At 45.6% G+C, this 22,797-nt stretch overlaps 2 protein-coding genes across 4 annotated transcripts in view; one reads left to right on the forward strand and one right to left on the reverse strand.

Annotated features, from left to right (window-relative positions):
• Positions 1 to 386: 386 nt before the first annotated feature.
• Positions 387 to 7,592, forward strand: LOC132249468 (cyclin-dependent kinase 4 inhibitor B-like). The gene is made up of 3 exons (XM_059724658.1): positions 387 to 607; positions 4,550 to 4,937; positions 5,652 to 7,592. The coding sequence occupies exons 1-2, from the start codon at positions 479 to 481 to the stop codon at positions 4,835 to 4,837; spliced, it is 417 nt and encodes a 138-aa protein (XP_059580641.1). The 5' UTR covers positions 387 to 478; the 3' UTR covers positions 4,838 to 4,937; positions 5,652 to 7,592.
• Positions 7,593 to 20,470: 12,878 nt separating this feature from the next.
• MTAP (methylthioadenosine phosphorylase) overlaps positions 20,471 to 22,797 on the reverse strand; it is a 54,956-nt gene continuing 52,629 nt past the window's right edge. For all 3 annotated transcript variants that reach the window (XM_006271464.4, XM_014601144.3, XM_019480779.2), the window contains one exon: positions 20,471 to 22,510. In XM_006271464.4, coding sequence (XP_006271526.2) covers positions 22,472 to 22,510 — 39 coding nt within the window. In that variant the 3' untranslated portion in view covers positions 20,471 to 22,471. The remainder of the gene's footprint in view (positions 22,511 to 22,797) is intronic.

The raw sequence follows: 22,797 nt of genomic DNA on the forward strand, positions 1-22,797 counted from the left end.
GCTGGCGTTGAGATGAGGCGCCTGGGCAGGGTTTGCCATAGGCAAGGGCGCAGTGGCGGCCAGCCTTTGCTCTTGGCGTGTTCAGCAGGGGCCCAAGACACTTTTCCTGGGGCCGAAGGAAAGCTGGTAGTATGGTCGCGGGCCTGGTACCCAGCGCTGCTCAGCCTACACCTCCTGCCCTATCCCCCGTCCCCGCGAGGCAGCCCGCGCCCACGCTGCGCGCTCCGGATGGCCAGGCAGGCGCTTGCGCCGGGGCTGGTGGCAGCGCACCTCCACCCAGCGGCTGCAGCCCTCAGGGCCGTGCGCGCCCTCGAGCCGACGCGGGGTGGCGGGGCTGGGGGGGCTGAGCACGGGAGCAGGGGAAGATCCCGCCCCTTTCCCGCGGGACTGAGGGCGGCCGGTGGAAACGGAAGGGCTACGAGCTTACAGGCTGCGGCAGCAGCAGAGAGGGGGCGTGGGGGCTGCCGGCTGGCGGCACATGGCGGCGAGCCCGGGCGACCAGCTGGCCAGCGCCGCGGCGCGGGGGGACTGCGCGGCAGTACAGGCGCTGCTGGAGGCGGGCGCGGCCCCCGACGCCCAGAACAGCTTCGGCCGCACGGCGCTGCAGGTAGCCTCCCCGCGGGGGCGGCTGAGCGCGGGGGAGCCGGCTAACTGCACCTGGGTTTCACAGCGCTGGGACTGGGGGGTGAATCAATCGCGGGGAGACGTCGGAGAGAAATCTGGGTTGAAGAGGGGACCCCACCCCGGGTTTAGCAAATCCTAATCCGTCTGGTCCCCCAGGAGAGTGGGGGAAGGGGGGAGTTCCGGCTGCTTGCGCAGGCAGCTGGAAGGGGCATGTGCGTTCCCCTGGTCCCGGGGCCCCGTGTCTTCCATTTCTCTTCTCTTCTTCCCTTGGTGGATTTTTTTTTTTTTTTTTTTTTTTTTTTTTGCGGGGGGGACACTTTTGTTGCTGGTGTTTTTTAGTTTTCGTTTGTTTTCAATCCTCTTGATAACACTGGCGTGCAAGGCTGCATTACTGTTCTCTAGAAACGGCGCCCGGGTAAGAGGGCAGAGATATAGAGAGCAGAAGGTTTGAAAAACAAAGCTGTAAAAATTCAAGGAATTAAGTAATTAGATTGTCTTGGTGCACAAAGAGTGATTGCAGAGAAAAACGTGGTGCCTCTAGTTGTTGGGGTTTTTTGTTTTGGGGGGGGTTGGTTGTTTTTTTGGGGGGAGGGGAGGGGAGGGGGTTGTTTCTTTTTGTTTTCAATCCCCAACCCAGTGTCAAAACACCAGGCTGAACTGGGCATAAATCAGCCACTGACTCTGGAATAATTTTGGTAGCCTACAGACAAGATGCATCGTTCTTTTCTCTTTATTACTCTTGGAAAGGAAAGTAATAAAAAAACACATGTGGGGGGAGAGAGAGAGAGTCCATTTCCAAGTAGGTTCAGATTTTAGATCCACCCTATAGTTTTCTCTCAACCTGTATTTGAGATTGGGAAGAGAAGCTACTGCCATTTAATTAATAAAAAGGTTGGCACACAAAATAGCTGCCATGCAGGTAAGCTTTTACAAAGAGTTTTAGCCATTTAAAATGTAACCTGCCCAGAAAAAAAGGCATGCAAAATGTCCATGTTATTTATATGTACCTTTTAAATGAATATTTAAAGATAATATTCCATTACCTGTATTCAAATTTTCTCTCTCTCAGAATGTAGTTACAAAAAAGTTTAGGTTTCAAGGTATTTAAGGCAGCATTAAGTGTCAAATACATTATTTTGTTTAAAATGGGGATTTGTGCATGTTAAAAGTTATGTAAATCAAATCATATAAAGAAATTGCAATATTAGTACAGTTCTATTTGTTTCAAATAGCAAGTGTGAGGCAGCCAGTTAAGAAAATGGATTCTTCCTCAAAATAAAAAATAGAAGTGTATGCTGTCTCGACTTATACCCCCCCAAAAAACAAACCAAAACAGAACAAAAACACTTTTTCCTGGATTCCTTTTATTAACGACCTTATACTATTTAATTATTTGGCTACCTAACTGAGAAAAAAAAATTAGTCCCCTTTGCACTAAGGCAGACAGGGATCTTTGGGTAAATCTGATATTTTTTATTAGACCAATTAAAATAGTTGGAGAAATTTTTCTGTTGCAAGCCAGAGAAAGAAGAATTTCTCCAACTCTTCACCCTATGTCCTTAGACCAGCATGGATGACTACAACCTATACCCTTTGCACTAAAACACTGATACTTGCATATACCCGACAATAATAGAAGTCTAACAATATCGATTTAATTTAGTATAGTTTATATTATTATGTATTTATTACACACGCTTCTGTTTACAAAAGCCTATTTCCATGAGTCGCTGAAAGGACTAATGCCCAGGCTGAACGAGATAGATTCTGAGCTCGAGCGCAGTACACAAATGATAGCGACAGGGTCCAGAGCAGTCCCTAAGGATGTGCGGGGCAGGGAGTGGCGAACTGCAGGAGTCAGCAATGCTCGGCGGTGGTAGAGCCGGCGGTGCGTGGCGGCCGCGGCAGGGCCTGTACTGCACTGTCCACGGGCCCCACCAAGGCGTGGGGCCCCGGGCAGTCGCCCCGATTCGCCTCCCCCCCACCCCCAATAGGGACTGCCCTGACAGGGTCACAACGATTACCCATTGTCAGAGACGATAATCCCGTGGATAGTGAGCAATCCTTTCTCAATAGGCGATCTCCATTTCGTTTAGCCCAAGAAGTTTCCCATGCGGGCACTAGCGAAAACAGATCTAGCTTACGTACTGCAGGGCTGGGGGCCTACTGTCTACTAAACTTACAGGAAAAAATGTCCCCTTGTACTAAAACATTGGTATTTGCAGAGGCTGGACAATAATAAGGGACCAATAATATATCATAATTTTAAATAATATTATTATATAATCAGTAATATTTTTAGAATTGTACTATACACTATATAACATTGATATTTGCAGATACTGGACAATAATAGGGACTAATCATATACATATTATATATATATATTCTAATATATATATTATTGGTCCCTATTATTGTCCAACAACTGCACATATCAGTGTTATATTTATATACATATATTTAATATAGTGTATAATACAATTCTAAAAAAATAAATTATTAAAAATAAAAAATTGCAACTAATTAATTCATTAAAATTAAAGAAATTTAAATTTAAAAAATATTTTAAAATGTGCTGCTCACCGGGGGAAAATATCTTCAAAGCAACCGGAGTTAGGAAATTTCATATCGGCGGAGGATTGCCCCAGGATTTGATTTCTTCTCCTTGCCCCCCTTTTTTCGGGGGCGAGGAAAGTCTGACTGGTTTTAAAGGGAGCACATGATCTGGTTCTCGTTCCCTCCTCAGTTAACAAAGGAAACGGTCGGCATAGCGAAGGATACAGTGCAATGAGTGAAATGGAAATTGGTTGTTCGAATCATATATGTATGCAACAAAGTCGATGATATAAATAAATACACTTTCCTTTGCAAAGGGATGCGCAGGCAAGCTGCACCACGATGTCTTTTTTCGAGTGTACAGTTATTTTGATGCTGTTTGTTATAGCCCTGTTGGTCTAAGGATATAGGTAGAAAAGGTTATTTGGGTAAATGTGATCTTTTTTATTAGACCGATTAAATAGTTGGGAAATTTGTTCTTCATAAGCCTTGGGGTACAAACACCCTTCTTCAGGCATAGGGAGGGGGAGGTGGCTGGTCTGTGTGTTCTCTCCTGGGCTGAACAGAAGCCAATTGGCTTACATTTCTATTCCGCTATTGTAAATTCCCTACGCTTCTCTCCTTTCTCCCCCCCCCCCCCCCCCCCCCCCCCCCCCCCACGCCAGCAGTGGTTAACAACATCCCTCAGGATCACAGGGAAGCCAAGAGCGAGACAGTAGAAGCTAAGGGAGGAGGTTGTCGGGGGTGGAGGCGGGGGGGGGGGGGGGGTCATTCACAGAACATGTTGGGCTCCAGAAATCTTAAACCTTCCTGCTAAGCCAGTGCCCTGGCACAGATGCTCTTAAGAAGATGCATCGGGAAATGCCTGCTATGTGATTAGCGATGATTTGCAAGCGGCGACAGGGCTCCTGTCGTGTTCATCAGCAGCAGCATCATAGGACGGGAGAGGGAGTTAGCGAGCCATCTGAAGTCAGGCAGAAGGCAGGGCAGACACGCACCTTTTTAGACTAGCTAAATGAGGGAGCGACCTCATTTCCTGGACTGAAACTCAGGTCAACGGATGCTGTGAAGGGAGGAGCATCACACCAGGCAGGACCTTATGAACCCACTTAGTCAAGTGTACGGCACAACACGGCCGAGGAGCTGGATCTTCTGGCCGCGCTGGTGTCAATGGAGGGAGAATTATAAAAGTAAAGCAGAGCCCACAGCAGGCATCACACCCACCTCCCCTTGCCTGCTTTAGAGCCACGCTGTTGCCCCCAGAGCTAAGTAGGGATGCCCCTGGTCCCAAGGCCCGCACTTGCACGCGCCAGCCCCCTTGCAGCCACACCTGCGCGCCCCGCTGACGGCCGCTCTGTGCCCGCAGGTGGTGAAGCTGGGCCACACGCCCCTGGTGGAGCTGCTGCTGCGGAGCGGAGCGGACCCCAACCGGCCGGACCCCGCCACCGGCTCCCGCCCTGCGCACGATGCGGCCCGAGAAGGCTTCCTGGACACGCTGGTGGCGCTGCACCGCGCCGGGGCCCGCCTGGACCTGGCCGACCGATGGGGCCTGCCCCTGGACCTGGCCCGGGAGCACGGGCACCTGCCGGTGGTCCGCTACCTCCTCGCCCAGCCCGGGGCCGCGCCCCCGTCCCAGCCCGCCCCCCGGAGCTGAAATGCCGGGTCCAGAGCGGGGGATTCCCGCTGCTCGGGGCTGGGCGGGACATCCCGCCTGCTGCTCTGCTCGCTTGCCATCTCAGTGCCATCTCAGCTCGGTAAGCCTCCCCGCCCTGCCCCGCCCGCCCTTGCCCTGCACCGCGCTGCACAGGTGAGTCTCCAGTCCGGAGTCACTAGCGGGACTCTCGCCGGCAGCGATCGCCTCCTCCCCACGCCCTGAATACAGCTTCTGCTTCACTGCTGCCCCCAGACCCCGCCCTCGGGCAGCTTTCCCGTGGTCACCTTGGTTGAGGTGACCAGGGTCAGCCTCCCCGGGGGGCTCCACCGTGCAGGGACGGGGAAGAGCAGTTTTCAGCCCCTCGCTCGCTTGCAGGACTGGCCGAGCCCACCTTGCTCCAGCTAGATACGATCGTAGCCAGCCTCACCCCGACCCGTGCTATCACCAAGCCCAAACAGGCGAGCTCCTGCCCAGGGGAGCCTCACCCTTCCCCATAGCCGGAGCGATCTGGGGAGCTGCAGGGGCATGAGGCACTGGGCTAAGTGTGCTCGCAAGTGTCTAGACCCCACGCGGGAGGGAGCTTGCTTTTCGTGGGCCGCACCAGGTCTGCTCCCCCAAAGGGCCCTTCTTTCTAGTCGGTGCCGACCCCTTTCCCCGGAGGAGTTCAGCACTGGGTTGAAAACAACTATTTTCCCCGCCACCGCATAACAGGAGCACTGACACAAGTGTTAACTCTGCTTTACGGGAGGCTGCAGGGGGTCGCGTTCATTCACTGGTTTCTGTACTGATCTGACGGAACTTTGTTGTCCCGCAGCCACTGCCCGCATCTACTGGGCCGGGCTGGGCCGAGCCGGGCCGCGGGGAAGGACGGGGCTGCTGGAAAATGCTCTTCCAACGCATCGAGCCCAAGCCCAACCAGGACACGCCACCTCCAGCCAAGGCAAACCCGCTGCCCATGCAGATAGATGCTAAAGCGCTTCGGCATGGCAACTTAGTACTTATATAGCATAGAAGGTTACGTTTATACCACTTCTACATTTAGAGACGAGCCTGCTTATTTACCTTTATATAGCAGGCATTTATAGCGGAGGCTCCATGGAAGAGGTTATTAGAGAGGTGAACATCAAAAATGCAGGAAGTACGCAATCTGGCTACATTGTATCTGATATATAATGTTATATATCTATTTGTCTGTTTTATATGACAGAGAGAGCGAGAATGCTGGAGTCAGATTTGTTGCGGAGCCCACTGTTTGTGTCGCTCAAGAGTGAGCTGGCGGCTGTCCTCGGAGAGCGCTAGATTAAAGAGTATTAGCATGTCCCAATCTCGCCTGCTGTGCGCGGAATGATTGAACACGGCGCGCCTTATGTCTGTGATCAGCCGTCAAGAGCCTGGTTTAAAATGCTTTAGGATATAGGATCTAGTGGATCTAGAATCGAGAACTACTAGATTTAATTTAAAAAAAAAGCCTCTGTGGATCGAGAGATTTCGGCAGTTGGCGGTGGTGACAGACCAAACACCCCAGCCCTAAAACGGAGCCGCTGGGGATCGTACCCCTGCATTGTTGTGCATCTCGAAGGTCTCAGAGGCCGATCTACATGAGCCCTGACAATGACCCTTCCACTTCTTGAACAGAGCTCCACATGAAGCACCAAACACCGAGTTAAGCAGAGTTTTCTTGACTCCCTTGAGGACAGAAAACTCCCTCAGTCCTACTTTCCTATGCTATGATGACCCGGCCCCGACGGAAACAGTTCGCTTCTAGCCGGTTGCGAGCTTTCTTTGCTCAGGGCGAGGGACCCGCGATGTTCTTCTGGGTCCGGACGTTTTCAGTTTGCAAATCCCAAGGGGGAAAAAAAACCCTCCCCGCTGGCGATTCGCGCTTTCCTGATCTACAGTTCGGTGCCTCGGGACTGGACCCTCTCCTACCCAGAAACCCCAGGTCAACACGGCAAGGTTTGCAGCCTGGCCCCGCGCTGCCTCTCATCATCACACAGGGAATCCGCACCCCGACTCGGTCCCAGTACCAGTAACAACCAGCAGGGACCCATCCTTCAGGGTGCTCAGCTCCCTGCACCGTTCCCCTTGCCTGGAAAGGCCGAGTCTACACTGTACCACTCAGAATCCGGCTAAAAAACAGATGGACGAAGCCTTTTTACTCTGGGATCCTACAGACCTATAAATCCCACCCTAAGTGCTTGCAGCTCAGGAATCCTCTTTTCCTCCAGGGCTGGCTGTCGTGAGTGGGTGTCAATGCACCTGGGACACAAGGCTGCAGCCCCCAGGGCCCCTGGAGAAGTGATTCTTAACCAGGGTGTCCCACGATCCTTGTAAGGATGCTGAGCAATGTTCGCAATATTAGCTGAGTCAGCCAACACCTATACTGATTCACGGGGTAAAGATTTGGAACAGGAATCCAGTGTTAAAACCATTGTGACCTGCCATGGGCAGATCTAGGATTTTGAGAAAGGGGGTTGTGGTGCATCGATAGATATGATACATTACACATTTTGTCATAGATTTCATAGACATTAGGGCTGGAAGGGACCTGGCAAGATCATCGGGTCCAGCCCTCTGCCCAAGCGGCAGGATGTCAAATGATCCCAGCAAGGTAGGCACCAAGGTGAAACGAAATTAGAAGTTTTACTAATATACTAGGGACCTAGAGCTACGTTATTCCTCTCAAGATGGTAGAACTCCCTCCTTCCCCCCAAATATAACGTTATTGGAATGGTATAAAACGTTGATAAACACACGTCTTTAGCCTTGTCGTCCTTAAAACATGAAGTGCACAATTCTTGCAGATTAATAAAACAAACATCTGGAGCATCTTGTAAGTGCATCCAGTGCTCCCTTGAAAGGTAGTTCCACACTCGAGTGGATGCTTACCCGAGTTCATGTTTCCACACCCGACTTGTTTTCTAGCTAGAATTAAAAACAAAACAAAACAAAGTCTGCCGGGCTGTGAAGCAAAAGGGACTTAAAGAGGAGCAGCTAAGAGAGAGCAGAAAGGCTAACTTGACTGGTGGACCATCAAGACCATTAAAAAAGTGGGGAGAGGAAGGGAACAGGGTTGTTAGTACGTGTGCAATGAAGATCTGAGAGGGACCCGGTAGATTATAGCGAGCCATGAAGGCAAGTGACACTCCCTCACTGATGCTCATGAGTGACTGGTGCCTCCTGAATCGGGGGGGGGGGGGGGGGACGGGGGGGGGACGAGACCTACCCACAGCATCACTGTTGGCCGTCAGGGGGGCACCGGTCCCATGGGGGGGGGGGTACGTCCAGTCCCCTATGTTGGTGCCTGACTAGACATGCGACCAGGCACTAGCTTTCGACCGTGGGAGGGCCAGGAATCAAAGGAGGGGGTTAGCAGTGCGGCAGTGCACCCCTCTGTGCCCTGCTGCGCCCTGACTCAGCTCCTTGCAACAGGAAGATCTCTCTGTTATTTTATTTTTTTATTTATTTATTTATCTATGGAAAGAATGAAAGCCAATAGCTGGCCTGCTCCTAGGGCTGCCTTCAATCTGAAAAAGGTTGAGACCCACAGCTCTGCAGGCTCTCCGCAGGGTGGGGGAGACAAGGAGGAAAGCAGGTCAAGCCGCCTTCCGGCCAAAAGAGCGCTCGGCGCGCCCCCTAGTGAGGCGAAGGTGGAAGGGGCCGGGTCCGCACACTCCGCCTCGCAGGGCTCCAGCAGGGGGCGCGGCACTGCTGGCGGCTGGGGGAGCAAGGCTGCCGGCCCCAAGGGGCGCACGAGCGCCGAGCCCACCTCCCTCCGCGGGCGAAGGTTGCTGCAGCCGCCAGGCAGCGGTTTGCTGAGCGCGAGAGTTGTCGCCTCTCCTCACTGTCGGGGGGCGCCCGGGGGCGCTGAGGGGGAGCCCCGACGTGGTCCGGGAGGCGCACGAAGGCAGCGCTGTGTAGCGGAGACTATAAGCAGGGCTGGAAGGGACTCCTGCTTCCTGAGGCAGCCTCAGCCCAACCCTGCTATACAAATCCATCATCTAACCCCCTGGTTTTCAACCTGTGGTTTACAGACCCCTATGGCTAAGAAAGATGACCATGATCAATCAAAAGTATGTGAATACGCACACTTACAAATTCAAGGTGGTCTGCACCTCCACTCGAAAATTTTTAAGGGTCAGCAAATGGGAAAAGGTTAAAAACCACCAATCTAACCTCTTTTAGTCCCCTGCTACCGATTACATATATTACTCAATTACTTATCCATTGCACAGTAAAATTTAGGTCACAGGTGCAAAGGAATGATCACACAATTTATTACATGACTGACCAGAGTTTTGTGTGGTTGTTCCTTTGCATCTGTGGTTGTCAACATTTATTGCGCAAGTGACCAGTGAATTTCGACAGCCACAGGTGCAAAGGAATGATCACACGAACCATTGGTCAGTCACACAATAAAATTTAGATGGGCCACACATGCAAAGGGATGATAACATGATACAAGTGACCGCCCAGCTATAAAAAGAGCCAAGCCACTATAAAGTTAGTGCTTGAAAGTGTGTAACATCTCTATAGCTGGTAGAAACCCGCTTTTAAAATTTGAATGTGTAGCAGGATAGTAAAACAACCACCAGCCCTGATCTACTGTCAGTAGTTAGCACAGTCCACATCTCTGCCATAATCCCACTTGAAGCCCCCAAACTTGTCTTATTCTGAGTTAATGCTCAGGTCTTAATAAGCCGCTGTCCACAGTTTCACTTTCAGCCATGCCTTCTCTAGGATGAGGAATTTCACCAGGTAGGGATGAATAAGGTAAAAATCCTTCCTAGTAAGGCATGTAGATGAATCTCGATCTACTGTCATACAGTTTGGAGCTGCCCAGATCTATTTTCCCTGCAGAAGAAAGACGGTTAGCGGCATCTCCTCTGACTTGATTGTGCTGACTAAAGTATTTCATGGCGGTTCAGAAGGGATGCCCCACAGAACCAGCTGATCCAAGTCCATTGATGCAGTCCAGACACAGAAGTTGACCAGCATTTACTCTCAGGTCTATTGGAAATCTAGAAATGGGTGCTGGGGACAAGCATGGAGCATCTTCATTGGCCCCCTGCCTACTCACTGTTTTTGTGTTAAATCCATTCATGGATTTTCAAGATTTGAATGGCACAGCATAGAATCAAATCAACCATATTTAGGTACCTAAATTCACCTGGATACCCAGTAGGTGGAATATTCTGTCCCTTTGTTTGCACTTTTATAATTTCTTTTGTATGGAAAATGATGATGATGATGATGATCTTAAATTGAATATTCTGCTTGTGAGTGTTTTACTGTTTAAACTGGCTTTAGAGGTTTCAGATGTTAGTACAATTTAGCCTCAAAAGTTGCTCACTGTTTCCAAATACTGAAATTAAAAATTGAAGTACCAGAACATCTCCCCACCTACCCTCCAAATCTATTTCAGCATATTTTATTCTGACCCAGGAAAGGGGAAAATGTTGTCCTCCCTTCCTCCTTCATCTTCTTTCACACACACACAGTTATGCTTTATAACATTCCAGTCTACCACAGTCTGCCAAATACAACTGCTGCAACAGGACACATCCCCAGAAGACAGACCACTCTTCTGGTAGACTGGCCCTATTTCATTTTAAGACATTATTATAATGCTTATTGCAGTAGAACAGTGTTAGGGCACTGCTCTTAATATTCCACAACTTGTGTGGAACTGACCAGTAAATTGTGTGATTGTTCCTTTGCACTTGGGGCCGTCTAAATTTATTGCAAAACTGACCCATAAATTGTGTGATGGAAACTGATCTAACAGTTTTAACGGTTACTTACTTCCCCACTTGGTGTCATTATTGTAATGTGTGCACTGAGACAGCTAGTACATTCCCAATCTAGACAAAATGCAAACACAGGATGCAGTTTAACCTTCCTGCAACGGTGGTAGATTTACCCCCAGAAGACCTAGGGCTATATTTGTCACACTTCCAAATGCCTGTGTTTCAACACACACCGCCTCTTCATTTTTCATGCTTTCATGTACACACACAGCTGGAATGCCTGAATGCAAGTGCCTCACTACAAGCCTTGAACTTTGCCTCTCCATCTAAAGCTTGAGACTGCCTCAGTGAGCTCTCCCCAGGAAAGTGATCATGGAAACAGCAATAGGAGGTTCACAATGGTAATTAGTAGAACTACTCCACACTGTAGCTTTCCTGTAAGTGCATCCAAGGTACCAGCTATTCCACTAATCTGAAGGAACTGCATGCATTAATCTTGGCAGGTGCTGTGCATTAGTCACACTGTGCAGTCACCGCTTCTTTTCTCAACTTAAGGAACAGGGCGGGGAGGAAGAGAGAGAGGAAAAAAAAGTGAGCCTGGGAGGGGGAAGACCTTTGAGAGCTTAAATGGATAGGAGCCAAGAACGCCAGTTATATCCAACAGCAGCAGAAGCTATTGATAGGATCTCTGACTACTCTGTGCCAAGTGGCTGCAATATTTGTTTAGCTCAGTCTGGTGCATAAGGGGTCACTAGGAAGTGGCTGACACTAACAGCCTGACCAGCTTAATTATAATGATTAATGTCCAGCTGAGTTTTAGATATCTAAGGAGAGACCGAGGTTGATTTTTCAGACAAACATAAAATAACAGCACTGTGCTCATGCTTTGGCTGTACACTAAGCACTTAAGTGACTGGTGCAACACTGTCCCTCTAGTATATGGTTTACATCCTCATATATCCATGGTGAGGCTAAGAAGATGGGGAATACAAGGGATTATTGGATGGGGGGCAAGGGGTTAAGAATGGAAATGGGGATTCCAGTGACCATCTGCATTTCCTGTTCACGTAATGGTCACCATTTTCTATAACGGATGGTTCAGCACTGATTTAAGCAGGTCCCTAGTAGTCTCTCTCCTTCTAGGGTAGTAGAGTCAGTGCATGATGAGTCCAGAGTCTTCTTGATTCTACCAGCTTCCACTGGAGTCAAGAGAGGAACACAGGCCCATTCACCCACCCCTGGTCTCACTCACTTGAGTTTCAGACCAAGACCTTGCAAAGCAGATGGAAACAGTTCTTCCCAAACCCTGAGACTCAGGTATGTTTTTAACTACTGTATCACTTCCACATCCTAGCAGCAGCAGCACATCAATAGTGCTCTTATCCCCATTTTACCTGTGGCAAGTCAGGGTGTTTTTAGACAATATGCCTATTAGTTGCAGCACCCTGAGACACAACACAGGAACTGTTCACATAGTTCTAAGAATAGGTTAGACAATCACTTGTACAGAGATGATCCTGCCTTGAGCAGAGGAATGGACTAGATTGACCTCCTGAGGTTAGGTTTCTTCCAGCCCTACTCTTCTATCATTACACCTTCTCTCTCTTAAAGGTAGTTCATTTACTCACATCCTCTGAGCCACCTGCTGAGCTATCCAGGTGAATCCACTGAAGCTTGTTGTTGAAGGAAACTCCATCCAATCTTCTCTCTTAGCTGACCAGCAGCCTTTTTGTCCCCATGCCCAAAACAGCCCCACCTGAGGAGGGAGTGAGTCTTCCCATTAACCTTTCAGCAGCTGAGATAACATTGGTTATCATATGACAGATTCCTTTTTTAATTATATGATTTTTTTTATTTTTGGTTGGACTTTAAAACTTTATTCCCAACTCACATTTTATTCAGCCATTTATCCTATTTATTCTAAACTATCCTGCACCCCAGATTTCTGATTTATAGTATTTAACGTGAGACATGAAACTGGGAAGCTGGGATTGAACTTTTCTACTGTCTGGTTCAATCACTCTTTCATAGTTTCATAGTAGCTAGGGTCAGGAGGGACCTGAACAGATCATCTGGCCTGACCCCCTGCAACAGGCAGCAATGAATGCTGCATTCACAAGACCCCAGACAGGTGATCATCCAACCTCCTCTTCAATTTGCCCAAGGTAGGGGCGAGAACCACTTCCCTGGGAAGTTGGTTCCAGATTTTGGCCACCCTAACTGTAAAATATTGACTTCTGATCTCTAACCTAAACCTATTCTCCATCAGCTTATTACCATTGTTCCTTGTCACCCCAGGCGGTGCTGGGGAGAAAAGGGCTCTACTTATTTGCTGTTGATCTCCCCTGATGAGCTTGTAGGCAGCCACTAGGTCTCCCCTCAGCCTCCTCTTGCTGAGGCTGAACAGGTTCAGGTCCTGCAGTCTCTCCTCTTAGGGCCTGTCCTGCTGCCCTCTCACCAAGCTGGTGGCCCTCCTCTGAACCCTCTCCAGGCTGAACACATCCCTTTTGAAGTGCGGTGCCCAGTACTGGACACAGTACTCCAACTGCAGCCTGACCAAAGTGGCATAGAGGGGGAGTATCACCTCTCTGGACCAGCTTGAGATGCACCTTTGGATGCATGACAAGGTATGGGTGGCCTTGCTGGCTGCGGTCTGGCATTGGCAGCTCATGTTCATCTTGGAGTCAATAATGACTCCAAGATCCCTTTTCGCCTCTGTGCTTTCAAGAAGGGAACTCCACAGCCTGTATGTATGCTGTGGATTCCTTCTCCCAAGGTGCAGCACCTTGCATTTGTCTACGTTGAACCCCGCCCTATTGTCGTCTGCCCACTTTTGTAGTCTGTGTAAATCTAGTTGCAGCCTCTCTCTCCCTTCAAGTGTGTCCACCTCGCCCCACATCTTAGTGTCATCAGCAAATTTGGACAGCGTGCTTTCCACCCCCTCGTCCAAGTCGCTGATGAAGATGTTAAACAGTGCGGGCCCAAGGACCAAGCCCTCATCAACATCTCGCCAAGTTGAGTACAACCCGTCCACCACTACTCTCTGGGTTCACCCCATCAGCCAATTTTTTACCCATCCAACTGTGCAGGCGTCAATGCCACAATCGCTTAATTTATTGATGAGGATGGGGTGAGAGACAGTGTCAAAGGCCTTCTTAAAGTCTAGAAAGACTACGTCTACGGCGACACCATCATCCAAGGATTTAGTTACTTGGTCATAAAAGGCAATCAGGCTGGTCTGGCAGGACCTGCCTTTGATGAACCCATGCTGAAAGCAAATCGTTTTGGCAAAGTAAGGACTGGGCAGCAGAAAGCTAGATTTGTATTACAAGTCACTGACTTGATCTGATATCCCCAGTATCCCTAGGGATATATTGATCTCATGCAGAAACAAGAGAGAGTTTAAAATCCCAAACTGGAAAGCCAACATTCTAGGTTGAAAGGAAAAAGAACCCACCAATAGGGCAGAAGGGACAGGCAACTTTGGAAGAGAATACCATAACCAGGAGGAGATCAGAGAGAGAGAAAAGGGGACCAGAGAGATGAATGGGAAAAACACTGAAATAGTAATAATTCTATAAAATAGGAAGCTACATTAGATATTAATTCTAATTGCATTGGCAAGGCAGAACCATTTCCATAGTCCTTAAAGGAAAAGAGTTCCCAAACCCTCTGAATCCTCACTGTGACCAGGTAATTTATTCTCAGGAAGCCATAAACATACACCTTATTTTCCAATATTTTAAAAATATAATCATAATCTACAAAAAGAACCAAAATCCAAAGTATGTTCATTTCTGAAAGCAACCTGTTACTGAGTAATCAACCAATCTCACAAGAGCTGCCTTGTTCCCAGCCTGACTCCTGACTGCGTGCCATTCTTCATCTTGAGTGCGCGACAGTAATTCTTTGTGTCCAATTTCCCTCCATCCAGGAGAATGTTGTCAAATTTTGCTAAAACAATTGTAATAGGGAGGCCAACACTCTAGATATTTGTTTTATTATACCTAAGACCCATAATGGATCCCATCCTTAATTCCTCTAACAATGTTTTTAGTTGTAAAGATTAAGGATTGATCTTACATGTACAGTCTCCTTCCAATGTGGGTTTAAGCTGGAATCTTCAAAGTTGTGTTTATTCATTTTTGCCTCATGCATCAATGCTCTTTACACGCCACAGCTCAAGCTTCTTTGGAAATTTGCAAAATTGTAATAAAACAAATCCCAATTCACTCAACGCTCTTCCGAGAAGAGCCCTGCTTAGCGACTAGTTTATAATTAGCCTATGACATAAAATGGTCCGTTTTATGTGTGCATGAGTCAAGGCTTCTGAGGTGTACAGCTGCACACCGAAATTAAAATTGAAAACACATTTTGAAACTTACCTAAATGCACATGGTATCTATATACGTATCCGTAAGGGTAAATGCCAGGTGCTGAGAAAGGGGTGTACTTGGTAGCCGTGTTGGTCTGAGATAAAAAGACATACAAAAAACTAGAACTCTTGGTTCCAAAATGATACCTTTTATTAGACCAACTGGAAAATGGCAAGAAAATTGTCCTTTTCTGCAAGCTTTCGGGAATCAAAGTCCCTTCGTCAGGCTCTGGGAAAAGTGTAGATGGTACAAGATGGTAAAAAGTCCCCATAGGTTGGAAATAAACTTCATTTTTGCACAGAGGGAGCTGAAGATTGATGTCTGTCCCTCTGGGTCCATGACAGTGTCTTTGTGAGCTGTGTTGATGAAGTAGAATTCCTTCCCTGAAGGTGTTGGATGGTAGGTAGGGAGGCAAAAAAAAAAACTTCCTTGTTGTTTTGCAATGAAGTTTAAATTCCAAAATCGGCTGAAATTTGGCATCTTCCAAAGACACTCTCATCGACCCAGAGGGACAGACTTCCATCTTCAGCTCCCTCTGTGCAAAAATGAAGTTTATTTCCAACCTATGGGGACTTTTTACCATCTTGTACCACCTACACTTTTCCCAGAGCCTGACGAAGGGGCTTTGATTCCTGAAAGCTTGCAGAAAAGGACATTTTTCTTGCCATTTTTCAGTTGGTCTAATAAAAGGTATTATTTTGGAACCAAGAGTTCTAGTTTTTTGTAGGTGCTGAGAAAAGCTTTATGTTTCTAATTATAAATAGATAATCACATGGTTAATTACAAGTTATGGAATATAAGGTTCAGCGCCCTCACACTGCCCTACCACAATGATTATTAAAGTAATAACTTGGAGCGTGAGGAAGTAAGTAGCCATTAAAATGGTTTAGATCAATTTCCTCTTCTGGCCTGATCCTGCCAAATGCTGAGCCCCTCCTGAATGCTGCAGATTGCTCCTAGTGCAAATCAGCACTAGGAGCAATCTGCAGCATTCAGGAGGGGCTCAGCAAACCCATCTGATTTGCATAGAAAAAGATATCCTCCCAAGCTAGCTAGGAACGCTGCTGTTTTCAAAGCTGTGAATTTAGCCTTAGAACTAAAGTACCTTTGTATTCAAAACTTTCTTCTATAGGTATAAAAGACTTAAATCATATGCTGTGTACTGTTACTGAGAGAGACTAGGGTATTATAGCAGGCAGCAAATTAAATGGGAATTGGCAATCTGATATAGCGGCAAGAAAGGTCTGTTTTGGACAACATAGGGAAGTGTTGTATTTGTGGGGGTGGGAGGAAGCAGACAATAATACCTGCTCTTTACAGCTGTGGTGCATCTGTGCTTGCAATATTACACTGTTACGCATGCACCTCACTACCAGCGAGATATTCACAGATCAGAAGGTGCTCAGAGCAACAAGAAGATTGGGGGAATTGAAGGGAAGCAATGTATTAGAAAAAAATTAAAAAGGTTAAAGGTAGCATGGATAAACCATGACTAAAGGATGGAGGGGAAACAGGGCAGGATTTAAAAATCAGCAGGGTGTGCACACCAAGAAGCAAGAGGAATCCTTGACTGGTGCCCAAGGGGATACATAGGAGGACTGGGCTAGAATTTAGACAGGGAAGGGAACATTAAAACCATGTATTATGGGAAATAATCCTGCAATAAATCTAATGAGCAGGAGAGACTGTTCTTTTTCACTTTATTAAATATTTGCATTTTAATCTCTCCATTCAGTGCATTGCTCTTGTGATTTATGCACATCTGGACAAGTCGTTTAGCTTCAAGGAGCCTGCATTTCTCTTAGCGTTCAACAAAAAATTCTGCATCCTAGAAAGAATCAATTAGCTTTCTTTTCTTTTAATTTCCCCTCTGTAATACCACATGCTTCTTGGTTTCTTTCTTTTTTTTTTAAAGCCCCAGGCAGTTGCTATGCTTTGCAATTTATGCTCCACCCAATTATTCAGGTGTCCTGTCTTTCTTTTCTCAGGACACTCTGCCTGTGAAACAACTCAGGGCAAGAAGCATAGCAATTCCACACACTGAATTCAGCATATAAACCACCCTATTACATAGGTGTTAAATAAAGTCTTGCCCAGACATGTCTGAAATGTAATAGACAAATGTAAAACATAGAGGGGACACCAGAAAAGGAGGAAAATTGGGATATGAATTTTGTGGCTTTGACTTATTGCTGTAGAATGTTGCAGTCTGACATAGTAGCAAAATTACCCCAATCAAGAAGGCCACTACTCTGTTAAATAAAAAGGATCATTTAGAAGCAATGTGAAGGCATGCTAGCAATCTTCTTTCTACAGCACAATTGTCATGTAATAGATTTTTAACTCTGTAGTTTGAAAAGCCTATTGCTTATTTCAGTTGCAGTAGCCAATATACATGTAAAATATTCTTACTAAAAACCATTTACTTTGAATATCTATTATGCTCATCTGTAACTGTCAGGCTGCTGATGGGCTTTGATTGTGGCCTCCTGGCTGCTGAATAGGTGTAGGTCTGCTTTGTGTCCGGGATTAGTGTGAACAGTTGCTCTTTTGGATCAGGTAATGAGACTGTCTGAGCCCAACCACTAAATAAAGCTTCAGGACTATATGAAATCTGCTGCTTTCAGTCTGTCAAATCAAGACTTGGTGGTTCAATACGCAAGTGGTGACATCTCCCAAGATTTTGCCTGGCATATATTGTCCTAATGCACTTAAAATCAAAGCAGACAAGACTAATGTCAGAGAGAAAAATAGCAGTGATGGTTCCATTTTACAGAGAGAAAAAAGTTCAAGATCCACAAACAGACTTGGGTACTTATAGGGGGACTTAGGTAGCATTTAGACACTTTAGCCTAAAACATAGATCCTCAACATCCCTTCTTAGCAGCTGCCTGATAATCCCAGAAACAACTAGAGTTCCATATATTTTCTGCATCCAAATTCCCTAGGTGCCTGAGGTCCAACTACTGCATTCTTGTTTAAAAGTTTTCTCCTATGGCCACAATTGCTCAAAAGAGTGATACCCATTCTTTTCTTGAAAGAAAGTACTTATGCGACTACCTCCAGGGCAAGTTTTTACAGTGTGAATGCTAGGTGGTGGGGTTTCCTGGAAGCACAGAGTAAGGTGCTATGTCCTGAAAAGGGACAGGACACATTCTGCTTTTCCTGTTGTCTGTTTTCCCTGTTGCCTAGCCCAGGTGTTCACTGTGCTGCTTGATGTGGATTGCATTCTGAGGTCATCAACACAGATAATCCCTCAATTTGAGGATGATCTTTTACCATGGCTCATCAGTGGGTCTTCAAGTGACTTAAGGGTCCAGTCCTTGAGCCACAGATCCATCTGCAGAAGTTGCAGGGGAGAGTAGGCTGTTGGGCACCACTCTGAGGTGCTCAACTCTTTGCATATATTGTACAACCTAGGCAACTCTCTATGGACTGCAGATTTTGCTACAAGGGCCAGGTGCCTACAAGTTAAACACTCTGATGCCTAAAACCCCTTTGTGAATTCAGGCCTGATTCCCTTGCCTGAAACCATATAGTTAAGACAGTTTTGCCTTTATCTCTACTTTAACAATTTTTCTTTGAGAAAGATTGATTTCACTATGCCCACTCCTTCCTAATGTAAGGGGTATTAGGACTTCCTCCATGTTGGGTTTATCAAGTACACAATATTACCACCACCAATCAGAATATCTCAGCTCCCTGGTCTCTCAGGTTAGGTCATGTCCACTTGGGCCAAGCGGCATCTAATTGGCAGAGCAGAAGCATACCTTTGTTTAGGGCAAAGGGTGCTGAGGAGGGCCGATGATGTTTGAACCCTGCCAGAAGACTGGTTTTATATGGCTGCTTCAGAACAGGGCCATACAAAACAAACAGAACAAATAGAAAGTTCAGAGGATTTTGGAGCTAGGCTCCAACAAGTTTTACCAAGTTCAGTCGGTATAGGAAATCTTTGTGGTTTGTCATTCAGTCATATCTGGACACAATTTCTCTGGGATAGCTAGAAGCCCCCTTTTGGCCTCTGGCCTCTCCCTGTCAAATTTCAGTTCTGATTCCAAACATCCAAGAAGAAGCTTTTTTTTTTAACTAGCCTCTCAAAGAAGCTGTACTGTTTCTGCTGGAAAAAAAAACAATGTAAGCAAGACACCAAACACTGAAAATTTTAACTCGAGCGTTTTGATTTGCAAAGTTGTAGGATTTTAAAAATAAATTAAATGAAAAGTTTTAGTTAACTTTTGAAGAGGGAGCACTTCCCCTTCTGTGATGAGGAGCTATACCTTTCTAAAGATAAATCAAATTAATTTTTAATGTAATTTAGCAAAACAAGTTATTTAAGTTAAATTAGCAAAAATAATTTTTAATTTATGTTGATTCCTCTAGACTATTAAAATTTCTTTATATCCACATTAATGCAGCTCATTAGAGTAATGGTTCTCAACCTTTTCAGACTAAAAGCATCCTCCATAACTTTTCTGAATTTAACAGCACACCACTTAAAAAAATTTCACTCATTTTTTTACTACAAAATAATAATATAGCAATTTTTCTGATGTAAAGAACTCAGAAAGCCCAAAACAGCTCAGATGTTTTGGACACTATGGATTCCTATTGTAAATCTATGGGTTTATCTCATGAATCATGTGTTTGCACACCTAACAGTGCTAATATTGCTAATATCCTTAAAAGGATCTCAAGGCACTCCAGCTGAGAATCACTGCATTAGAACTATTGGAAGGCCAGTATTACATCTCTGTCAGGCACATATACAAGACACAAGGAAATATTTTGGAACCACTTTTTACTGATGCTGATGGTTTTAACTGGTGCAAGAAGCCAAAGCAATGATCAGAATATTTTTTTTAATCTCTTAGGAGAGCTTATTGTCAGGCTTTTTACAATTGTACTAGCCAAGCCCAGCTGGGTCCTCATCATCTAATATTTTGTCAACTTTTTAAAAAGAACTCTGATTATAGTAACAATTAATGCAAAAAGAACTGATTTCTCCTGACATCTAAATTTCTCTCCTAATTTTAAATCTTAGTGGTCTAACAGTCAGACCATGTGTTGTCAGGCATATGGGTTGTCTGTTTGCTTTCAATATAGCTGAACTGCAAGTCTCTTTAGGCAGGGGCTGTGGTCTTGCCCTGTATATGTACAGTGTTTCTCAAAATGTGGTCTTAGTCCATGACTGTACAAGACCAGCAAATTAAACGTTGCTGATTTTAATGACCATCTCCCTGGTTATTTGTTCTTTATATAGGACTTTATTTTTGTTTCAAAAACTTGGGGAGGTGTGTGGCACTTGGCATGATTTGTGCTCTGATCCACTGATATTGTTTTGGAAAGTTTTCGCTTAGATATTCTCAGATCTTCAGCTCCGCCAATGGTATTTTTGAAGTACTACGAAGATCGATTCCAGGTATACTGGATAGAGTAACTTTGCCATTCACATCACTAAACTCAATTATGTCAAAAAGACCAGAATGAAGTAAACCCCACTCACAATGTGGAGGATTTATATTTGGTTTATTTATTAGGCAAGAAGCAGCAGATTCTTTTTGTAAGCAAATTACATTCCATAGAGTCTAGAACAGGGGTGGGCAATTATTTCAGCTGGAAGGCCACTTAATGAGTTTTGGGGATTTGTCAAGGGCCACATCCATCTCTCTCTCCTCTCCTGTCTCTTGCTCTCTCTCTCTCCCCATCTCTCTCTCCCTCTTCCTCCATCCCTCCAGAACCCAGCTGGACTGTAGTTTGCCAGGAGCCCTGAAGCTCAGCTGTGGACCCAACTGGGGACTTCTGCAGCAGCACATGGGAAGTGGCATCAGCTGTGGGCCCACCCAGCAGGTTCTAGTGCCCTGACACAGAACCTGCTGGCAATGTCATAGCTGATGCTGATGCTCACCCCATGTGGCAGCAGCTTCTGTCTGGGTCTACAGCAGGTTCTGGGTGGGGGCACTGGGCAGGAGCTTTCACTGTGCTGGGAGGGTGGCAGCATCAGTTGTGGATGCCACTGGCAAGTTCTGCATTGGGGCTCTGACATCACCACCCACCCACTGCAATGGAAGTACTGCTAGGTCCACAGCTGATGTTGCTGTATTGAGGGCTGATGCTGCTGGGTGGAAGCAGTCCTGCCCACCTGCCCAGCACCATGCAGTGGCCAGAGCTGCTAGCCACCCACAGGCCAGATCTAATAAGTTGACAGCTTTCCACCTGCAGGCCAGATCAAATCTGTTGACAGCCTAGATCTGGCTTGCAGGCCATATTTTGCCCACCCCTGGTCTAGAAGATGAAAACTACATGAATACATACATTAGTCAAGCAACATCATGAATTTATGCATCACTTTAAGAGTTGTATATCAGAATGGAACTTTAAAAAGCAGATTTTTTTTTAGATAAATAGTAGAGAAACATGTTCAAAACTTTGGTGGTAGCATCAAGTCAACACATGTTCCTCTTTGTCACTTCAGTTTTATTCAGTCAGTTTTAGTCAATAACTTCAGTTTTAGTCAGCCAGTCAGGGCCTAGGATAGCCCTCAGCCTCCTCTGCTCCACCTCCACAAAGAAAAAAGAAAGAAATGAGTATTTCCAGTAACCATAAAGTATCTGGCATTAAATCCTAAATGTGAATCATTTTTTCCAGAACTCAAGCAGCTGAGGCTAAAATTGAGAAATTTTCTAACATTTCAGGCATCTAATTTTTTAAAGGTGCTTCAAACCAAGATTTCAATTTTGCAGGAGTTATGTTCAGACATGAATATTTATAAGCAATCAAGTGCAATCCAGGTACTGGTCTCACAATTTGCTCATGCTATCAGGTAAATGTTTAAAATAGTAACACTTATTTTTAGAATGATTAATTGCTGCAGAATAGGACAATTATTTATGGGTCCAAGATTTTGGCTGTAAAATTGGAAATGTTTTTTCAGCTATATGGAAAGCATATTTTCATCAGAGAATACTGAAAAAAGTAACTCACAGTAGCATATTAATGAGAAGGCAAAACTGTAAGGGTAAAGTATACTTATAGTACCATATTGATGATGGACTAATAAACATTTAAACAATGGTAATATATAAAAATATACAGTACTGTATTTATGACAGGAATATAAAAAAATTGTACCATGTTCATAGGAATAATTGATATTCAAATAATGGTATAATGAAATAAAATTCTGTGAGACTAATGAAAGTGTAAACAGTTTATCGTACTGGGCTTAGAATGAACAAAATTCATACAATGGTGAAATATAAAGAAAATATAGAAAAGTTAACATGTTAATATAAAAACAATACAATAATTTTACTGAAAGCAACCTGTATTCCTTCAAGACATTTCTGAATTAAAAAAATATTCTTCTCTTAGTGGGGGGGAGAGGGGAGAAGATAGCAAAGCAACTAACAACTCTAGTTTTAGCTTTTTAAAAATCTTCATTTTACTAATCAGTTGGAGAATGGATCTTCTACTTGCAAGCATCCAAACGTGGGAGCCTAGCCAGGCTTTCAATGCTTTGGTAACATGACTGAGCACTGCACAGTACCCTGAAATACAAAGTCAAAAAAGCTGAATACACTCTGGCCCAACTTTCACCCACCCACGCACATACATACATGCATGCCTTTAATATATAACACAATTCTGAACAGGTAATTATACTGATTGGTCAGAGATTATGAAAGTTATGACTTTTCTCAATGTATGCATCAGCCCTTAAAAAACCTCAAAATGCATGGTAATGGAATAAGAGCACCTTTAACTTGCAGCAGTTAAGAACTGTGAACTGCGTACTTTGAAATTAGTTTTCCACAACTAATAAGCTGATTTCTTG

This window comes from Alligator mississippiensis, chromosome 3 (genome assembly GCF_030867095.1).
Source record: "Alligator mississippiensis isolate rAllMis1 chromosome 3, rAllMis1, whole genome shotgun sequence".
In the NCBI taxonomy this organism is placed as follows: Eukaryota; Metazoa; Chordata; order Crocodylia; family Alligatoridae; genus Alligator; species Alligator mississippiensis.